Below are 23,102 nucleotides of genomic sequence, written 5' to 3'. Positions count from 1 at the left end.
TTTTCCCACTATTTGTTTTATGTGATCATTCCACTTCAGATCGCTCCGGATAGTAACTCCTAAGTATTTTACGGTCGTTACCGCTTCCAATGATTTACCACCTATGGCATAATCGTACTGGAATGGATTTCTGCCCCTATGTATGCGCATTATATTACATTTATCTACGTTTAGGGAAAGCTGCCAGCTGTCGCACCATGCATTAATCCTCTGCAGGTCCTCCTGGAGTACGTACGAGTCTTCTGATGTTGCTACTTTCTTGTAGACAACCGTGTCATCTGCAAATAGCCTCACGGAGCTACCGATGTTGTCAACTAAGTCATTTATGTATATTGTAAACAATAAAGGTCCTATCACGCTTCCCTGCGGTACTCCCGAAATTACCTCTACATCTGCAGATTTTGAACCGTTAAGAATGACATGTTGTGTTCTTTCTTCTAGGAAATCCTGAATCCAATCACAAACCTGGTCCGATATTCCGTAAGCTCGTATTTTTTTCACTAAACGTAAGTGTGGAACCGTATCAAATGCCTTCCTGAAGTCCAGGAATACGGCATCAATCTGCTCGCCAGTGTCTACGGCACTGTGAATTTCTTGGGCAAATAGGGCGAGCTGAGTTTCACATGATCTCTGTTTGCGGAATCCATGTTGGTTATGATGAAGGAGATTTGTATTATCTAAGAACGTCATAATACGAGAACACAAAACATGTTCCATTATTCTACAACAGATTGACGTAAGCGAAATAGGCCTATAATTATTCGCATCTGATTTATGACCCTTCTTGAAAATGGGAACGACCTGCGCTTTCTTCCAGTCGCTAGGTACTTTACGTTCTTCCAGCGATCTACGATAAATTGCTGATAGAAAGGGGGCAAGTTCTTTAGCATAATCACTGTAGAATCTTAAGGGTATCTCGTCTGGTCCGAATGCATTTATTTGGTATATTTCATGTACATTGCAATTTCTCATTACATTATAAATGAATTATTAAGAAATTTATTTGAAAACTGAGTAAATGTACAACAAAACTAACATTAAAAATTTTCATTTTCTGCTCTGTACACACACACACACACACACACACACACACACACACACACACACACGTTTATGCACTTCTCCCTTTGAAAAAGTTTGCATCTGTTAGGCGTCTTCTGAGCACACTCTGAAATATTTATGGAATGAAATTCTTCCCTATTTACTTTTGTTATCATATTTTTATTCTTTGCTCATCTTAGGAGAACAAAACATTAGCTCACATAATCATAGTCCATGTCACTGGTTCCAGTACTAAAACTTTTTTCTGTGAGTACTTTCAAGCAAGCAGAATGGTTTGGAAATCTCTATAACACAGAAGAAATGACCCAGACCTATATATTATATAAACATTATCTGCAGGCTAACACTTCTCAAAATTTATGTATATGGAATGGAGTGACTGGCTGAACACACACACACTACATATTTATCTAGCACTTGTCTCATAAATATATGGCCATACAATCACATAAATTAATGCTGTGAGTTTATTACATTGTACCTAAATATTTTTAAGCACATAAAGCTGCACATAGTGGTGTCATACTTACAGGTAGGCTTTTACCATTGGAAAACAAGGTTTCTTCTTTCAAGGGGTTTTATTTGCATCTGCACCATCAACAATCATTCACAATTGGTGTTAATAATAAACAAATGTGTAAAAACAGTGCAAGTATGTGTAACATTAGTTTAAAATTCAAATAAACAGTGTTATGCTAAAGTCATGCAACTATCCAAGTCTAATGTTGAGGATATGAACAGTACACTGTGCTCATGCCAGAGATATGCCTACTCTGTGGTAGCAATTGTACAATAATATGATTTCTCGGGTCAATAAAAATATAATACAAGAGCAGACCTGTAATGGAGTGCTGACAGCAGATAACTCAGTAAATCCAACAATGTCACTGAAGTAAATTGTAACACAGTCAAAACTCTCTGCTTCAACGGGATCACCTCTTTTTAATGCCTCTGCCACAGTTCTGTAAATAAAGCCATAAAATTAGAATCTATTTTAACAAGTTCATAAATAAACTTGTATCAGTTTATAAGAGTATGGCAATACTTGGGCAACATTCGATGCAAAAGAGCATCAGTTTTCTTTTTTTCCTCTGTAAGTTGATTTGTTCGCTCTTGCACTAATTCTTCCAAATTGTAAGCATACTTTTCCATAATAGCCAACATATTGTCAAAAATATTTGGTTTTCTGAAAAAGCAATTAAAAATTATAAGTAATTTTCATTTTAATAAAATAAATATAATAGACAAATACATTTAACATAAATTCACACACTGACTATGTCAGTCAGCAAAGTTTCTATATAACATTTCTACAATGTTTGGCGCAGCTAAGTAGAATTGATATCATAGCATACTATGGGATAACTTAAATCCAAATACTATTTTCCTCTCTCACTACAAGTTTGTCTTATTTCATAAGCTCATTCTCTTCCTCCCCCTCTCCCCCCTACCCACCCCATGTAAATTAAAAAAAAAAAAAAGTATGGATTGGAGTTACAGACACTAAAAACACTTTTTTAACAAATTTTCCTGTAATGCATAAAAAGATATCAATAACATTGGCTCAACTGTGGCACAAATATCTTATAAGCACAAATAAAATGAGCTAACTTGTGAATTAGTATATGTTTTTAGAGCATTTGAACGTAACACTACATAATTTTGGGGAGACTGATTTGTAAGCTATGCAAGATAATTCATTTTTTATCCATAACCCTTTCATGACCGAATTATTTTTTGCTCAGTTTTTTAAATTTTTGTTCTGTATTTTGCTTAAAGAATAGCTTCTAAAGTAAAATGTATAAAAAGTGTATGACTGCTATGACCAGTTTTTTTAATATTTTAAGTGGGACTTATATGTCCCATTGGTCATTAGGTGGGAGTATCGCATAGGTTTGAATAAAAATAGAGGATAAGAGAAAACATTTAATTTCAGCTGCAACTTTTGCAAAAAATAATTAATTTTTGTGACCAGTTTATACAAATACAAGAGTTATATTGCAAATAATGTATTATGTTGATTTTACCAATGCCTATATCAGGAACATTTATTTTCTATGAAATTTTTCGAAGCAGGTATGTGCACATAGAGGAACTTTGCAGTTAATGCACATCATGTTGGTTTGTGCTTCCTTCTGCTTTGTGCTCCAGAACCTGCAGCATTTCCTTCTGTCTTTTACTGGGAAATGTTTTCCAGTTTGAAGGCAAACTTCATCTGGTACACTCTTGACACCCGGCTTGTTTCTTCTTAGAAAATTTGGTCTTCCTCTTCTTTTGATTTCATGACCTGCTGTTAGTTGTCTCATAAGTGAAGACGAAAGGATAACTGGTCATGTCCTCTTCCATGCATACAGTTCCACATTATGAAACTGTTAACAATTGCCAGGTCAGTTATGAAAAAGAACAGACGATACCACCACTTTAAAGATCGCCTTCCAATTGCACACCTCTCATGCATCTGATCAAAGCGATCCACACCTCCCATAACTGCTTTAGGACAGAAGGCCTCTGATGAAGTACCATCTTTGTTTTTCCTATTGACAAAGGTTACATCTTTTGGGCTATGATAAGTACTTAGTATTATCACAGTCCTGTTGTTTTGCCATTTTACTGCAGATACACGTCCCTTTGTTTTGAACATAAACTGCCCCAATTGTAATTTGTCTTGTTTCTTCATCATACCTGGAAGTCCCTTCCTGTCTGTCCTCACTGTTCCTGTTACAGTAAATTCTTTTTATTAACATATTTAAAAAGACGTTTTGTGTTAAATTATTAATCACCATCATATATGAGCATTATGTTTTGTTTATCTCTGTTTCTTTTTTTGAGTCACAACACTCACACTTTTACTCTTAGGTGTATTTTTTTTAGAAGCTCCTTGGTCAAGTGACTTCATGTGTAAACAGTACCTCCAGATTCAGAAATAAATCTAAGTATTTGAAAACCAAACTCACCACTTTTTGTCAGCACCTGATCTTTATTGAGAATAAATAAGTTTTTTTTTTCCTCAAAAAATACTACAGGTTATGGGTCCCAGTTACGAGTGTAAGAATGTGTGCAAAAAGTGACAGATACAGTTTTCTTTTAACTCATATTTGAGAGTGTGCTCTTTATTTTAGAGTTGAAATGGATCTGGTAAAACATATAAAGCCATTGAATAGTGAAACTGTTTGGCCAATGTGGAAGAGAAAAATATGAGATCTACCGTATTTACTTGAATCTAAGCTGCACTTTTTTTTCCGGTTTTTGTAATCCAAAAAACCGCCTGCGGCTTAGAATCGAGTGCAAAGCAAGCGGAAGTTCTGAAAAATGTTGGTAGGTGCCGCCACAACGAACTTCTGCCGTCGAATACATATAGTGCTACACAGGCATGCTTTGCAGGCACTAAGATAAATTCTGGCGCCAAAATCTCTGCGCCAGTAAATAAATTTCAAAAAGGTGGAAGACGAGCTTTTTTTCTCCGCCCCGTGTTTCGACCACTGCATTTTCATACATTATCCAACGAAGTAAATACAAATACCGTATTGTTCATCTTCTAATGTAGCAGCATTTCAATGTACTACGAAAATCCACTGGCAAGACTGTTTGGGATGTTTGTCAATATGGCCAACTCTATGTTCTGAATTTTTTCCTACTTGTGAGAAGAGATGGTTGCTAATAGGAACTTTTATGAATTGTGAATCACATGCAGTATTCTCTTCACCGTAAGAATAACACGAATATAAACATTTTGCATGTATTGTTTCATGTTTGCTGCTATCTCATTTAAATCCTGTCTGCTTAATAAACTACGAAACTAGAGTGACACAACAGCAAACGCGGAAGAATATACGTATCGTGTCATGTTTATATTCGTGTTATTCTTATGCCTAATAGTGATATAGTCAGAAATGAAGCAGGGCAACTTACTAGAATTTTAAATCCAAGATGACTAATTTCTGTGCCGAATGTAATGTTCTAAAGAGGCGCCTGCAAAGATTTTCAAACGGAGAAAAATTTTCACTAAACTCTCGTTCAGAACATCTTCTATCATACGCAGTCTATTATTTGGTTCTTGTTGATCATTATCAAAGAAAGCAGCAGTGTAAGTAACAACAAATAGCAGTCTCTTTCCATTGTTTCGCTAATGAGACAATTCCTCTCTCTTGTTTTAATTGTTAAGCAGCGGCAGCGCGCACTAAAGCAAGCCATGCCGCGATCGGCGACAGGTCGTAAACATTCATCAGAATGCGACAAACAATGAATGACACAGTACAATAGGGCATTTTCAGCTTACAGTGAAGTAAACACCTATAACAAAGAGAACGGCACTTATCAGATCAAAGAAAAACAAGCAATGAATTCAAACGAGACGAAGCACGTGAAGAAGGAAAGGTACCCGTATAAATACAGACGGAGCGCCTAACGCATAGCAATGGCTACCTGGTAAAGCTTAACTGCTAAGCTAACGACTCGAACGAAACTACTGTAGCTGTATCCTCATTCATTTGACCTGAATTGTGTCTCATATTACAATGGACCAACTTTGTTTCGATTTAGAGGAGCGGCCATAAACTTTTCTCTCCCCTTGAATTTCGAGTCTCAAATTTCAGGTACGGCTTAGATTCGAGTGTGGCTTAGACTCGAGTAAATACGGTAATTGACTATCATAAAGGAGCTTTAGACATAACTGATGACAAGTCAGTAAAACCTGAGCCACTGTGTGAAGGTGCTAATGATCCAGCAATAAGGGATCATAAAGTCAAGCCAGATTTTTATCGTAAATGATTACAAGTGCAGTTACAGACACTGTCTATCAGAAGATCATGGACAAAGAAACGGCACATGAAGCATGGGAGGCACTGAAGCAGAATTACGAAGCATCATCAAAGGACCAGCTGTTCAAGATTTGTTCAGATTTTTTCACATTTAATTGGTCTCAAGGAGAAGACATCTCCACACACACAGCAAAGTTAACAAGTCTGAGGAATGAACTGAACAACAGGCTTAAAGCAAAGGGAGAAACTGTGCTACCTGATCTGATACTGGTATGTAAAGTTTTACATATTCTACCTGCAAGCTTTGATTCCTTGAAATTGAGTTGGATGTTATTAATGAAAGATGATAAGAAAATGCTTGATAAATTAAAGGAACAATTGTACATGTTTGAGAGAAATTTCACAAAGAGTAGTGACAAAATTGAACAAGAGGCATTAGTAGTCAAATCAGGTGTAAATAAAATAAAATAAAATAAAATAAAATAAAATAAAAATAAAAATAAATTCAAAGTTAAAGGAAAATGTAGCTATTGTAAAGAACTGGGCCACTGGATCAAATACTGTAAGAAAATGTAACTATTGTAAAGAACTGGGCCACTGGATCAAATACTGTAAGAAGTGGATTGCTGATGGAAGACCAGCTAAAAATACAATTGTTCAGAAAAACATCGACAAAACTGTAGTAACGAATGTAGCATTGTTTACTATTTGTGGTGAGACTTGTTCATTAGAAGAGGATGTATACAAATGGTGGACTGACAATGGTGCAATGAAACATATGACAAATAGTCCTGATTACTTTGTCAGCTTTGAAGCATTCAACAATCCCTGCTGTATAAAGGCCACTGGACAGGATTCTCTAGAAGCAACAGGAAGAGGATCAATTCAGATTCTGTCAAAAGTTGGCAGTAGATGTGAAGAGTTGACCCTGACTGATGTCTTGTATGTACCAAAAATTTCCAAAAACCTTATTTCTGTTTTAGCCGCCCAAGATTGTAACAAAAATAGTGTATTTCAGTCAAGTACTACACATTGCTCTTTGACAATTGGTGGTAGAGCGGCACTGTGTGGAAATCATAAAGTTGGTGGCACTTTATACAAAGCAGAAACTAAGCCCTTAGTACCAGAGAAGGGTGAATCTTTCAGTGGAAGACAGATTTGATGTACTTCAACTGTATCATGAGAGATGGGGTCATCAAGACAAGCGTCATGTTAAAACAAAACTTAAAAAGAAATTTAACATTGATGTTAAGGAAGGGGCAGAGATTTGTGAACCATGGAAATCTGGGAAAGCGCATCGTCTACCATTTGAAACTAGAAAAGTCAGCAAGGCAAGTTGATATCAGCAGATCTGTGTGGACCTTTTCATGAGTCATTCCAGAAGAAACATTACCTCGTTTTGTTCAAAAACAATTACACCAAGTTTCACTATGGTTATTTTGCTGCAGAAAAATAAAAGTTGAGTAAAATTCTCAAAGATTTTCCCTAACATACAAAGGCTTTTGGGTACTCTGTTAAAGAGACGCTGAGTGACAATGGCAAGGAGTTTGATAACAAAGAGGTTAGATCTATCTTAGGTTCAAATGGTATAGCACAGTGATTGACTGCTCCCTATACTCCTGAACAAAACGGTATTTGTGAGTGGGATAATAGGACAGTTGTTGAGATGGCAAGGAATCTTAAGCATTGAAATTCAGATGTCACTTATCCAGAACAGATATGGGCTGAACTGCTTAACACAGCAATTTACATCTTGAATAGGACAGGGAAGTCATCTGTAGAAGGTGTCAGTCCTTATGAATTGTGGGAACGGAAAAAGCCTCAAACTAAATATCTTAGGATTATTGGCTCAACATGTTCTGCATACATTCCAAGTGAAAAATGAAGGAAAATGGACAAGAAAGCTGTGAAAGGACATCTTATTGGTTATGATGTTGATGAACACTTCAGGATTTGGATAAAAGAAAGTAATTCAGTTGTGCTGTTCTGAGATGTGTAGTTTGAAGAAAAACCAAGATGCTGTATTGAACAAGTTACACTACCATTTCAAGATGTTGAAAAGCCCATTGCACGTCCAGGTTATATTAAAAATCAATCAGAGAGTGAGGGAAATACACTCTCAGAACATAGTTTGGAGCATTAAACTAGTTCAGACACAGAATCTGATGATGACATTCTGGAAACTTGCAAAGAGGAAATAGGAGTTCATCATTAAAGAGACCTAAATACCTCAATGACTATGCAATGGTAACAGAAGATTTCTTTGTCATAACTGAGGTTCCTGAAACTTATCAGGATGCACTTAGACATGAAGACAGCATCAAATGGAAGGAAGCGATGGACAGAGAAATGGATTCTCTGATCAAAAATGAAACCTGGGAGCTTGAAGACTTACCAAAGGGTGGCAAGGTAATGCAATGTAAGTGGGTGTTTCAACTGAACACAAATGAAGAGGGTCAGATCGAAAAATTTAAGGCTTGACTGGTTGCCACGGGTTTCACACAGCGAGAAGGTTACAAAAATGACAATGATTTGGTCTATTCTGAGTGTTGCTGCAACTAAAAGAATGTATCTCAGACAGTTTGATGTGTCAACGGCCTTCCTGAATGGAAAACGTGAGGAAACCATTTACATGACACAACCAACAGGTTATGAAGACGGCACCAACTGAGTTTGCAGGTTGAAGAAAAGCCTGTATGGTTTAAAACAAGCACCAAGATGCTGGAACAAGCAATTCAGAGAATTTTTGGTCAGTCTAGATTTCAGAGTAAGCCAAGCAGATCCATGCTTGTACATTCAAAATAAAAATCGCAAAGAAGTTCTGGTAATTTTGTGTGTTGATGACGGGTTGGTAGCTGCCACTGATTCAAATGATTTGAGCATTTTCTTTCAACAATTGCAAAAGGAGTTCAAGATCACAACAGCACCTGCAACCTATTATTTAGGTCTGCAAGAATGGCTGTATCAAGATTCACCAGAAAGCTTATGCACAATGAATTTTAAAATGTTTCAACTTTTCAGTGTAAAGCAGTTTTTACCCCAATGTTGAAAGTTACAGATGTTTCACAGTCAGGGAAAGATGACACAGTAAAACAGTCTTTTCCATATAGAGAAGCAATTGGATCATTAATGTATATGATGCTTGGCAGAAGACCAGACCTAGCCTTCAGTGTAAGTGTTCTGTCAAGATCTCTCGAGAATCCCACCAAAGAAGACATATTAAGAATAAAAATGGTTTTTCATTATGTATCAGGAACGACTGAATATCGAATCACATACAAATCAAAAGGAAAGAGCACAACTCTGGAATGCTACAGTGAAGCAGATTTTGGAGGCTGCTCAAAAACAGGCAGATCAAAATCTGGAGTAGTCAAGATGGGCGATATCATGGCTAAGTCAGCAACAAACCATGGTAGGAACATCTACAACTGAAGCTAAACTAGTTGCCACAAATGAAGCTGTCAAGGAGGTTCTTTGGTTAACTCATCTACTCGGAGAAACAACAAGACTATCTGAAATTCCAGTTCTCCAAATCGACAATTCAGCAATAGTGAAGTTGTCAGAGAATCCAGAATTTCATCACCAAACCAAACATATAACCATCAAGCATTTCTTTACTCGTGCAAAACTTTATGAAGGAAGAATTAGAGTTCATCAAATCCCATCTGAAGAGCAGGTAGTGGACATCATGACCAAAGCTCTACTGAAGACATGTATGAAGATATAGTGTAATCAAATGAGAATGTTGTAAAACTCAGTTTTGTTTTGTGGGTTTATCTGTTCGTTGATTTCTATTTAACAAGGGAAAGTGTTACAGTAAGTTCTTTTTATTAAGGTATTTAAAAAGAGGTTTTGTGTTAAATTATTAATCAACATCATATATGGGCATAATATTTTGTTTATCTCTGTTTCTTTTTTGAGTCACAACACTCACACTTTTACTCTTAGGTTTTTTTAAGCTCCTTGGTCAAGTGACTTCTTGTGTAAACAGTGCCCCCAGGTTCAGAAATAAATCTAAGTATTTGAAAACCAAACTCACCGCTTTTTGTCAGCACCTGATCTTTATTGAGAATAGATAAGTTTTTTTTCTCAACAAAATACAATACTTCCAACTCCAAAAAGTCCTCTTTCATTTAGTGACTTCATTAGATTGTACAACGTGAAGAAGTTATCAAACACAATTAGTCGGTGAGACTGCATGTATGACTCAGTAAGATGGAGCAGAATATTTTCTCCCAAACTGAACAATGAGTCTTGGGTGGCCTTCTAACCAGTATACACCTCAAACTGGGTTATGAAACCTGTTTTTGAATCAGCAAGATACCAAATTTTGTAACCTCATTTTACAGGCTTCATTGGAAGGTACTGCTTTATAGAAGAACACCCTTTGAATGGGACCATAGTTTCATCAACAGCCATGATACTTGATGGAGTGCACACTTCTTTCAAATTGTATTGATAGCGTCAATTATTGGACGTGATTTGTGTAGTTGATCATAGCCAGCTTCACCTCTTGGTATTAATGTAGCTTTGTCATTGCAATGAATGTTTTCAGTCAGTTTTTTGTACCTGGTTTCACTCATTAGTTGAGAAATTGCACTTACACCTAAAAGTGGGTTGGTGGACCAACGATGGCTCAGCTCAGGCAGCCTATGTATTCACATTAGAATGTAAATGGCAATAAAATATTTTATTTCTTCAACGTCATTGTCTTTCTGGTTGCAACTGGCCTGTCTTACCCTTTTACCTCTAGCAATGTTGTCACGTATTTGAGTTGCATAGAGGTTAGTCTCATCTTTGATCTTCCTCAAACAATCATCAGTAAAAATTGTAAAAGAAATAATATATTTCTTTATCATTTTGTCCAAAATTGAACTTTACATCTGCACTTCCATCAAGAGATGCTGATAAGTTTTCACAAAATGTTACGTCATCAGTCCACTCTGTTTCAGTTTCAGTGGCATGTTCGGCTCCATTCTCTTGTTCAGCTCACAGAATAACTTCATTTGCAGTGTCATTGGTAATTTCAGTGACATTTTCTTTTACTGCACATGCAATACCATCATTTTCTGCCACCTCCATTGTGACGACCTTAGCTAGGTGGCTCAGTGAATGTACTAGATAGTGTGGTATCAGTAGATGTACTAAAAAAAAAAAAAAAAAAAAAAAAAAAAAAAAAAAAAAAAAAAAAAAAAAAAAACACGGAAATAAGGTCTGCAATTCGGCTAGCACACTGTATTGTGCACCAAATTATTATTATTGTTATTGTTGTTATTTTTATTATTATTGTATGAATACTTTACCAAGTCAAGTGATGTAACATTGTGCAGAGAAAGAAATAAAGCCAAAATGTCAAATGTATAACGAAATTATAAATAATTTGGGGGACAAATATGTCCCACTGGCGATGTGATTGATATTTCACGCAGCCAAAAACTAAAAAATTTTCACCAAGTCACTGAAATACATTTTACACTGAAATCCCTGTAATATTAACAAATAAATCATAAGAAACACAATAAATATGATTATTATGGTTACCTTGCTTATTTACAAAAGAAAAGTCGAAAAATATGCAAAAACTTTCACAGAAGCGATCAAACAAGTGCAGTGCATCGAACAACTTCCGGCAGAATGCAGCTGTTTGGCAGGAAGAAGTCTGTAATGGTTTCAAGTAGTAGCGATGGCTTCCAGTAGATGGCAGCACACTATAGATGTGGGTTTCTATTGTCCCCTTGGTCGTGAAGCACAAAAAAGTGAATTGGGACACACATGTCTCACAGGTCATGAAATGGTTAACTCCAAGTTATTAATTTAAATTTGAGTACACGCAATATTTAAGTTCAATAATAAAAATAAATGTAGCATCCTTTTCAACAATGTATGCTACGAAATGTAATATTGTTTGCAAACACGTGCTGAAATTTAACAATAACTGTTCTTATGTGAAATTAAAAAAAAAATTAAAAATATTTCTTGTTTTAAGAGTAACTATTGTGATCTATTAGGAGTTACATGTCATTAGACATGTGGAATGAAGAACAAAAAATCGTATTAGCAAAATGCAATCCTTTATGAATGAAAATCATCTTTACCAAAAGCTAATGAAAATAATATTTTCTAACAGAATTATAACTATTGACATTATAATGCCCTCTGAGGTACAGTGTATTACCTAGAACAAATGTTATGAAAGACTGTAAAGCTTTAGTCAAAATGCCTAAATCCTTCATTAAATATTTTAATATCATCAAAGGTGAGTGCTAAATATCATTCCATGAGATGATTCTCTGTTCCTGTTACCCTAGAAACTTTTCTACAAAACATCAATGATTGAATATGTACTAAAGACAGTACCTTTTGATTTTCAGTTGAGATGCATAATATATTAGCATTAATTACCATTAATATAATAAATACTAATACTAAAGAATGGAAAATATGTAATAGTATAATATTTATACTATTACATATTTTCCATTCTTTAGTATTAGTATTATTATAATAATATACTTTAAAAAGTAGAGCTATTTCACCTTATTGTAGAATACATTTGAATCTGTGCATCTAGCATAAACATTGAACAAAGGTATCAACCCACATTAGCTGACATCTTGCCTTAGTGATGATTATCATTCTGATATATAAGAAATGAAAACTAAATATACAGGAGAGCACTGTTTGACTGATTAAGAAACAGACAAAACATACTGATTTGGTAGATCTGAAGATCAAATTCAAATACCTGGCAATTGATGGAGCTTGTGATCTGCTTTTTTCTCTTTTCTTTTTTTTAAATTTAGTGTGAATGAGTTGGTCTCATGCACTGATTTTGGCCAATATATTGGCAAAATTTATTTATTTTGTGCCTGAATTTTACTACTGAACGCAAGGCTAACTGGGGTAAAATAAAATAAAAAACTTAATTTAGTGTTACCATGAAGACAACTGCATGGAATGAGAAAAATCATATAGGCTGTGTTAAACTTACAGACCAGCTTGCATTTCCTTTAGCTTGACCCTTACAAAGCGAATGTCAGGGCGTTGGTCTGGCTCTTCATCCCAACAACTCTGCATGCAACGCACCACGTATTCAGCAGCCATGAGACCATCAGTAGGTGGCCGAAAATACCTGCCTGAAGATGGATTCCGCACCCTTTCGATAATTTCTGTCCAAGAATATACAAAATAATGAAAAGTAAGAACATATACATTTATACGTGGAATTACATCAGATGTGTTCTGATATATATTAAATTATATTGGTCAACAACTTCAAGGCAAAAAACCCTTGTTTCATGATGAAAGTAATTTCACCAATGATACATAAAAGTCACGGAAATCCTTACTAGATCAGTTTATCAGACACTGATGGAACTTCTCAAGTCAAAGTACTGGTGTTTGAAAATTGTCATTGTGGTCTTCAGTCTGAAGACTAGTTCAATGCACCTCTCCATGCCACTCTATCCTGTGCAAGCCTCCATCTCCAAATAACTATATACTTCTGAATCTGCTTACTGTATTCATCTCTGGTCTCCCTCTACAATTTTTACCCCCCACCCCACCCCATCCCCCCACCACTATTCACTCGAATACTAATTTTGTGATCCCTTGATGTTTCAGAATGTGTCCTATCAACCAATCATACCTTTTACTCGAGTTATGCCACAAATTTCTTGTCTCCCCAGTTATATTCAGCACCTTCTTATTAGTTATGTGCTATACCCATCTGATCTTCAGCATTCTTCTGTAGTACTACATTTCAGAAGCTTCTATTCTCTCCTTGTCTAAGCCATTTATCATCCATGTTTCACTTTCATACATGGCTAAATTTCATACAAATGCTTTCAGAAAAGACTGCCTAATACTTAAGGCTGTATTCAGTGCTAACAAATTTCTCTTCCTCAGAAATGTTTTTCTTGCCATTGCTAGTCTACATTTTATATCTTCCCTGCTTCAGCCATCATTACTTATTTCCCTGCCCAAACAGAAAAATTCATCTATTACTGTAAGTGTCTTGTTTACCAATCAAATTCCCTCACCATGTTCACATTTAATTTGACTACATTCCATTACCCAGGTTTACCTTTTTTTTCATTCATCTTATGTCTTCCTTACAAGATACTATCCATTCCATTCAACTGCTCTTCCAATTCTTTTGCTGTTTCAGACAAAATTAAAATGTCATAGTTTTCACTTCTTCTCCCTGAACTTTAATTCCTGCTCCAAATTTTTCTTAGATTTCCTTTACTGCTTGCTCACTGCACAGATTGAATAACATTGCAGATAGGCTACAACCCTGTCTTACTCCCTTCCCAACTACAGTTTCCCTTTCATGTCCCTCGACTCTTCATAACTGTCATCTGTTTCTGTACAAGCTATAAACAGCCTTTCACTCCCTGTATTTTATCCCTGCTGCATTTAGAAATTTAAATAGAGTGTTACAATCAACATTATCAAAAGCTTTCTCTAAGTCAATAAATTCTACAAACATAGGTTTGACTTTTTTTAAACGTATCTTGTAAAATATGTCATAGGGTCAATATTGCCTCATGCTCCTATCTTTCTCCAGAATCTAAACTGATCTTTCCCAAGCTGAGCTCCTACCAGATTTTCCATTCTTCTGTAAAGAATATCAGGACCTGCTCTCTTTGGAATTGGAATTACTATATTCATCTCGAAGTCTGAGGATATTTCATCCATTTTATACATTTTGCACACAAAATGGAAGAGTTTTGTCATAGATGGCATTCCCAAGACTATCAGTAGTTTTGACAGAAAGTCATCTACTCCTGGAGCCTTCTTTTGACTTAGGACTTTCAGTGTTCTGTCCAATTCTTCTCACAGTATCATATCTTCCATGTCATCCTCATTTAAATAATCTTCCATTTCTGTAATAATGCCTGCAAGTTCATTTCCGTTGTATAGACCCTCTATATACTCCTTCCACCTTTTCAGCTTTCCCTTCTTTTCTTAGGACTGAGTTTCCCCATCTGAGCTCTTGGTATATTTGAAAATCAACATTCATCAATTACACGCCAGCATTAAAATAAATTCTGTGGATATTTCTTCTGATGCGCAGTTTCTAATAGTTATACAAGAGTTAGTCACAAGTGAGTTTTAATATTACAAAATGTATATTCTATAATACCCAAATGCTTATTTGAACTTTCAGAAAACTGTACTATATTATACTTTTCTCGTAGAAATCAAAAAGCAAAATCATCAATACTCAAGTAAAGGCAGCAAAAAACTTCTACTTAACAAATAGTAGAAGACCTAAAATTGAAAACATTAGAAACAGAGTCACATTTTCTCTAAAATTATAGATTAGTTGGTGTACAAGCTACTGTTGTAAGGTAACTGGAACTTTTTTATTACCAGTACATTTATTTAACTGTCACTGTATAGAAAACAATCTTCAAAAGTAGCTGCTCATTTCAATCTCCTTTCTGACTGTATCTTGATCTCTGGGTCTTGGGTCAATTTCTTGGTTTATATCTACGAGTTGTTCTTTCCACTACCCTCTTTACTGTTTTTCTGAAAGTTATTTGTTGTGATCACATTGTGTCCCTCTAGCTGCATTATGCTTCAACCGACTATTTCATTGTGGTATTACTTGGGAACTTATTTCTTATACTTTATTGATGACACATTCATAGTTAATGCCTGCAGATCTGCATTCATCCTACACTTTCTTATCCCTATCCTGTCTTATATACATCTTATTCAAATAGAGAGTAGCCATAACGTCTATCAACTTTTACTTCTCATCAGCAGGTAGAATTACTGCTTAAACACCTTTTTTTTTTTTTTTTTTTTTTTTTTGCTATAAATAGCCTTAACTTTCCTTACAGTCATTACAGGAATGACATCAATGTGGCTGAAGACATTCCTAGATCCACCAGTTAAAGCTGGCTCTGGAAACATGTAAACTGACTTCTGTGAGGTAGCTGGCATTTTACTATGAAATTTCTGACAGTTCAGGTTTTTCACCATCTCTGTGTGATCGCCCATGGGGCAAACAAAACTGAGTTGTTTGTGCTGCCCTTCTTTATATACATTCAATCTCCTCTATCAGTCCAATTTGATATGGGTCCTGCATACACAGCAGTATTATAGGACGGCATCATACAAGCATTTTGTAAGCAATTTACTTTGCAGAATGCTTTCATTTTCCCAGTAATTTGCCAATGAACCAAAGTCCTTCACCTGCTTTTCTTATGATTGAGGCTATACGATCATTCTAATTTACATCCCTACAAAGTCTGTAAATGCTACAAACATAGATTTGACTTTCCTTACCCTATCTTTATTTTTGTGATATGACTGATTCCAGTTGGGTTAATTGACAGGATAGTCATAGGATATCATGTTTCTCCATTTATGTCACGTGCACAATTTCATATTTTTCAAGTCCTAAAGCAAGTTGCCAATTTCTGGACCACATTAAAATCTTTCAAGATTTCAGACAATGCTAAACTATACATAACTTTATCATCTGCAAAAATATGAAATTGCTATTAATATTGTCTACTATATCATTAACATACATCTTGAACAACTAGGATCACAGCAAATTTCCCTGGGCCACACCAGAAGTCGCTTCTACAACTGTCAATGACTCTCTATCCAACATCACATGCTGCATCCTTCTATACCTATACACTATGTCTTTCTATACTTACACTCTGCAGGTCATCTTCCTACAAGAAAGCATTAAGTCAATCACAATTTCAATTTGATATTCCATATAATTGTACTTTTGGTAATAAATGTAGGTGTACTATTGAGTCAAAATTCCTTCTGAACCTAAGAAATACTGTATCTACCTGCCTGCCTGGATCCACAGCTTTAGGGATGTATCAGAGAATAGCACTAGATGATTTTCATATGACTTATGTTTTCAGAATGTTTGGTGCTTGGAATGGTAGAGCACATTCAATTCAAAGCATCTCATTACATTTTAGTTCAAAACATATTCTAAAATTCTACAACAGATTGATATAATGATAGCTCGTGAATCAATTCTGCTGTCCTTCTTGCAGATGGGTACAATCTGTGCTTTCTTCTAACTACTGTGCATGGGTTTTTTATGGATAAGTTATTACAGTTAAGAGAGTGGATAATGCAGACACAAATTCTGAAAAGAATCAGACAGGCATTGCATCATGACCTGGAAGCATTCAATTATAAACATTTCAGCTATTTTGAAAATGCTATAGTAGCTATTTAACTCATCTTTGCAATGGTATAAAAATAAAATTGGGGCAGTGCTCCTGCATTTCTCTATGTAAAGGTACATTTGAAAATAGAGTGCAGCATTTCTCCACTTGCTTTGCTACACTAAATTTCAGATCCTGTATCATCCATGAGTGTCTGGGTACTAACTTTAGTGCCACTGACAAACTTTCCACAAGACTAGAGTTTCTTTGGTTCCTGTGAGATTTTTTTCAATCACATTCTGTTATGGTAGCCCTTCAATGCTTCATGCCTTGCCTTCTTAAAAGCCAAACACATTTCATTCGTAATTTCTCCACCTACAGCCCTGTGCTATCTTTTACATCTATTCTGCTGCAGTCTCTATTTATTTAAATGTTTATTTACATTGACTGCTGTGCTATCATATATCACCCTGACAGAGCAGTGTGTAACCTTACATATACCTTGCTGACAAACAACGTTCATGAACTATAGAGAGATATAGCAATTTAATATTTATGAGAGCACCAACAGTTCATGGTTTTGCTATGTACTGCTGCCAGTAAAGAGTGTGCTGAAGGATGTTGTGTGTCTTCAGGATGGCATGATGACTGGAGCAATTTCACAATATGAAAATACGTGCATGGGTACTTGTGCACACTCTGTGTATCATTGTCTCAGAGTGGAGTAGTGCAACAAGTCCTGAGTAAATACTTACAGTGCAACAATACTGTGAGAGATCCATACAGAAGTAGAAGAAGCTTGTGCAATATTCATTCATGTCACTCTTATGTGAAAACTGGAGAAGATGGTATATGTGATGTTCCCATGTTGTAAAATCTTGATAGAGGAAGTTATTGTATGTTTACAGAACAATATATGGAGATTTTTATAGAAGAAACTTTATGTATTAATTTATGAAAGTTCCATATTATGGTGAAGAATCTTGATTCCAGAACTACTCAAGATAGCAACAAAATAAGGTCCAATAGATCAGCACTGCCAAGTTTGAAACAAAAATGTGTTTCAGAAGCAGAAATTTATAGGTGTAGGAAAACAACAGCCTCGAACCAGAGAAAAGATAAGGAATATCACACTGTTTACCATGGAGGGCTCTTCCCATCATAAACTGTTTCGCTAGGTACATATCTACCTAATGCTTGGTAATATAATGCCACTGGACAGATTAAAAATACTCATCAAGTGGTGGCAGTAGATTTTTTCCACACAATTACATTGTTGTTGTTGTGGTCTTCAGTTCTGAGACTGGTTTGATGCAGCTCTCCATGCTACTCTATCCTGTGCAAGCTTCTTCATCTCCAAGTACGTACTGCAGCCTACATCCTTCTGACTCTGCTTAATGTATTCATCTCTTGGTCTCCCTTGGCAATTTTTACCCTCCACGCTGCCCTCCAGTACTAAATTGGTGATCCCTTGATGCTTCAGAACATGTCCTACCAACCGATCCCTTCTTCTAGTCAAGTTGTGCCACAAACTCCTCTTCTCCCCAATATTATTCAATACCTCCTCATTAGTTATGTGATCTAACCATCTAATCTTCAGCATTCTTCTGTAGCACCACATTTCGAAAGCTTCTATTCTCTTCTTGTCCACACTGTTTATCGTCCATGTTTCACTTCCCTACATGGCTACACTCCATACGAATACTTTCAGAAACGACTTCCTGACACTTAAATCTATACTGGGTGTTAACAAATTTCTCTTCTTCAGAAACACTTTCCTTGCAATTGACAGTCTACATTTTATATCCTCTCTACTTCGACCATCATCAGTTATTTTGCTCCCCAAACAGCAAAACCCCTTTACTACTATAAGTGTCTCATTTCCTAATCTAATTCCCTCAGCATCACCCGACTTAATTTGACTACATTCCATTATCCTCGTTTTGCTTTTGTTTATGTTCATCTTATATCCTCCCTTCGAGACACTGTCCATTCCGTTCAACTGCTCTTCCAAGTCCTTTGCTGTCTCTGACAGAATTACAATGTCATCAGCGAACCTCAAAGTTTTTATTTCTTCTCCATGAATTTTAATACCTACTCTGAACTTTTCTTTTGTTTCCTTTACTGCTTGCTCAATATACAGATTGAATAGCATCGGGGAGAGGCTACAACCCTGTCTCACTCCCTTCCCAACCACTGCTTCCCTTTCATGTCCCTCGGCTCTTATAACTGCCATCTGGTTTCTGTACAAATTGTAAATAGCCTTTCGCTCCCTGTATTTTACCCCTGCCACCTTTAGAATTTGAAAGAGAGTATTCCAGTCAACACTGTCAAAAGCTTTCTCCAAGTCTACAAATACTAGAAACGTAGGTTTGCCTTTTGTTAATCTAGCTTCTAAGAAAAGTCATAGGATCAGTATTGCCTCACGTGTTCCCATGTTTCTACGGAATCCAAACTGATCTTCCCCGAGGTTGGCTTCTACCAGTTTTTCCATTCGTCTGTAAAGAATTCGTGTTAGTATTTTTCACCCGTGACTTATTAAACTGATAGTTCGGTAATTTTCACATCTGTCAACGCCTGCTTTCTTTGGGATTGGAATTATTATATTCTTCTTGAAGTCTGAGGGTATATCGCCTGTCTCATACATTTTGCTCACCAGATGGTAGAGTTTCTTCAGGACTGACTCTCCCAAGGCCGTCAGTAGTTCTAATGGAATGTTGTCTACTCATGGGGCCTTGTTTCAACTCAGGTCTTTCAGTGCTCTGTCAAACTCTTCACACAGTATCATATCTCCCATTTCATCTTCATCTACATAATCTTCCCTTTCTATAACATTGTCCTCAAGTACATCGCCCCTGTATAGTCCCTCTATATACTCCTTCCACCTTTCTGCTTTCCCTTCTTTGCTTAGAACTGGGTTTCCATCTGAGCTCTTGATATTCATACAAGTGGTTCTCTTTTCTCCAAAGGTCACTTTAATTTTCCTGTAGGCAGTATCTATCTTACCCCTAGTGAGATAAGCCTCTACATCCTTACATTTGTCCTCTAGCCATGCCTGCTTAGCCATTTTGCACTTCCTGTCGATCTCATTTTTGAGACTTTTGTATTCCTTTTTGCCTGCTTCATTTACTGCATTTTTATATTTTCTCCTTTCATCAGTTAAATTCAATATTTCTTCTGTTACCCAAGGAGTTCTACTAGCCCTTGTCTTTTTGCCTACTTGATCATCTGTTGCCTTCACTACTTCATCCCTCAAAGCTACCCATTCTTCTTCTACTGTATTTCTTTCCCCCATTCCTGTCAATTGTTCCCTTATGCTCTCCCTGAGACTCTGTATAACCTCTGGTTTAGTCAGTTTATCCAGGTCCCATCTCCTTAAATTCCCACCTTTTTGCAGTTTCTTCAGTTTTAATCTATAGTTCATAACCAATAGATTGTGGTCAGAGTCCACATCTGCCCCTGGAAATGTCTTACAATCTAAAACCTGCTTCCTAAATATCTGTCTTACCATTATATAATCTATCTGAAACCTGTCAGTATCTGCAGGGTTCTTCCATGTATACAACCTTCTTTCATGATTCTTGAACCAAGTGTTAGCTATGATTAAGTTGTGCTCTGTGCAAAATTCTACCAAGCGGCTTCCTCTTTCATTTCTTCCCCCCAATCCATATTCACCTACTATGTTTCCTTCTCTCCCTACAGTTACATTATATTTTCAAAACTTGGTAAATTATTATTATAGATATGAGCTACAGTTCCTCATAATACACCCGTGTATTTCTCTCTGATGATGCATGACTACATATATCCTTAGAATTATTATATGCACCTCAGTGTACTGAACATTTAACTTTTAAATGTTTAAAATTATTTTTTGACTAATTCTACATTCATGAGAGTAATTTCTCTTGGGATCTGTGGACCCATACAGCAGAATTATATATATATATATAGACACACACACACACACACACACACACACACACACACACACACTTGCTTGCTTTAGGGACAGGTTTCAGGTTTCTTACACCAAAAACAAGAAAGAAATGTCTAGTAAACATGGACTCTAAAATGCATATCTTAGGAGCTATGAACACTTGTTCATCTTCGATACTATGAAACACATCTCTTCTACTTCAAGCTGTCTACTTTTCTATTTTGGGAGGAGATAGAATGGATCAAAAGAAGGAAAAAATGTCTTGCAGACATGAGCTCTAAAATGCATACAGCAAGAGCTAAGAGCACTTGTCCAATAGAAGAGATGTATTTTGCATTAGCAAAGATAAACAAGTTTTCATAACTCTTGAAGTATGCAATGTGAACTCCATGATTAGCAGGCATTTTTTCTTTCATTTGGCCCATACCACCTCCTCCAAAAACATGGAAAGCAAAGTCCTTGCAGTAGAAGAGATCTGTTTATAATATCAAAAATAAGTAAGTGCTCATAGTTCCTAAGATTCACATTTTACAGCCCGTATTTACTATACTTTTTTCTTGTTATGTAGTAAGAAACATGTACCTAAAGCTTTTCAGTGTTTTTGGGGCATCCTGCCATAGATAAGAGCAGCTCCTATCATTGCCCAATAGTTTCATTTCTTCATTTATACTTTTAAATTTTGCTTGAAACCAGAGGATATTTGTCACTAATTTGAACCAACCTGCGTTTGTCAGAGTTGTGTGGCCCCATGGTCCAGACCGGCCTACAATTTCATATAGAACAATGCCAAATGAATAGATATCACCCTTCTGTGTCCCTCTTGGAGGAAAATGTTCACAACGCAGCAGCTCGGGTGCCCTCCAGAGGCTACGTCGCAGCTCCTTGGCCTCAAAGTCTGGTTCATCTTGGCCAGCTACATAATGAACAAGAGACAATGGCTCAATAGTGTTAGTAGTAATAGTAGGAGTAGTAATAGTAGTGGCAGCAGCAGCAGTAACAAAGTGACAAGCATTGTTTTGTCCTCAAAACATAAGTATATGCAATAAGTTATGATGGTTTCAACTTTTAATGGCAAATATTACTTTCTTGTGTTTTGCATATCTTGTTTGAGTTAGTGCTGGTTTATTTATAGTTAGAAACCAACAGACATATTACTGGTATGCTATAATTGCTGAGAGACTAAATTCCAAATATAAGATTTAGTTCATTAGGAAAAAAATTAATAATCGAAATTTAAGTGCATGGCTGTGTATGTGTCAGTTTCATGTTACTTCAGTAAGTTGAAAATTGTAGTCACAGACTCTGGCTGCCTTAATACATAAGGTTATTACACTGAATGCTGGGTCACAGACTTTGGCTTCATTATTACATAAAGTTATTACACTGGATGATGGCTGCAGTATTTCCCCTGGGGTACACGTAAGTATTTTACGTTTTATTAATCAGGTAAAATGACTAATAATGAAACATCAGCACAAATTTGGCAGTGCACCACAGAAGTACCAACTATTTTCCTGCATAAAGAAATGCATGAGAATGCGGTAGCATTAATTTGGGTCCTACTGTAAGGTAGATACACAAGCAAATAAAGGCCAACCATTACACCCATTATATGAATTCCCATTCCTTTGTAAAAGATACCAGCAGGCAGCAGACAGTTTTTTGATTACATCTAGAATATGGAAATAAATTTTTATTTTATAATAAAATTTCTAGTGTTATGAAATCCCTTTCTTTCAGTCACTAGGCTAATGTTAAATGTTTCTTAAGCAAGACTTCAAATTTGTGCATTATTACAGTTTTCTTTAATTTAACATATTTATTTACTTTGTTTCAGTATGTCAGTTGTGTATGGTATTAGTATTACACAATTCTAACTTCATGCCATGTCATATCATTCATTAAGCAACTGGGAAGACACTGCTTACCAAAAATGGTTAGATGTCAAAGTAAACAAGTAGAAGTCACCAGAGTTATTAGTGCTGTTAGTGTTTATTGTTGTTGCCACACCTGGTTAGTTGTATAAGGGATATGAACAGTGCCAGATGTTGAATGATCACTGTGTGGACACAGATATACAATGTACTCATGTTATACAGTGTTATCTGTACCTGACTGAGTTTGCAAGGGGTCTCAATGTGGATGTTCATTTTGTCAGCTGTTTGAATTGTGCAGTGT

General features: G+C 36.1%; 1 protein-coding gene across 1 annotated transcript in view; it reads right to left on the bottom strand.

Annotated features, from left to right (window-relative positions):
- The window catches only part of LOC126456431 (guanylate cyclase 32E-like), a 566,897-nt gene that overhangs the window by 147,663 nt on the left and 396,132 nt on the right, over positions 1–23,102 (bottom strand). The window contains exons 16-19 of the mRNA XM_050092180.1: positions 21,646–21,837; positions 12,811–12,988; positions 2,108–2,248; positions 1,901–2,024 (exon numbers count right to left, since the gene is read on the bottom strand). Coding sequence (XP_049948137.1) covers positions 1,901–2,024; positions 2,108–2,248; positions 12,811–12,988; positions 21,646–21,837 — 635 coding nt within the window. The remainder of the gene's footprint in view (positions 1–1,900; positions 2,025–2,107; positions 2,249–12,810; positions 12,989–21,645; positions 21,838–23,102) is intronic.

Source organism: Schistocerca serialis, chromosome 2 (genome assembly GCF_023864345.2).
Source record: "Schistocerca serialis cubense isolate TAMUIC-IGC-003099 chromosome 2, iqSchSeri2.2, whole genome shotgun sequence".
NCBI lineage: Eukaryota > Metazoa > Arthropoda > Insecta > Orthoptera > Acrididae > Schistocerca > Schistocerca serialis.
This window is presented reverse-complemented; position numbering and strand designations above follow the sequence as displayed.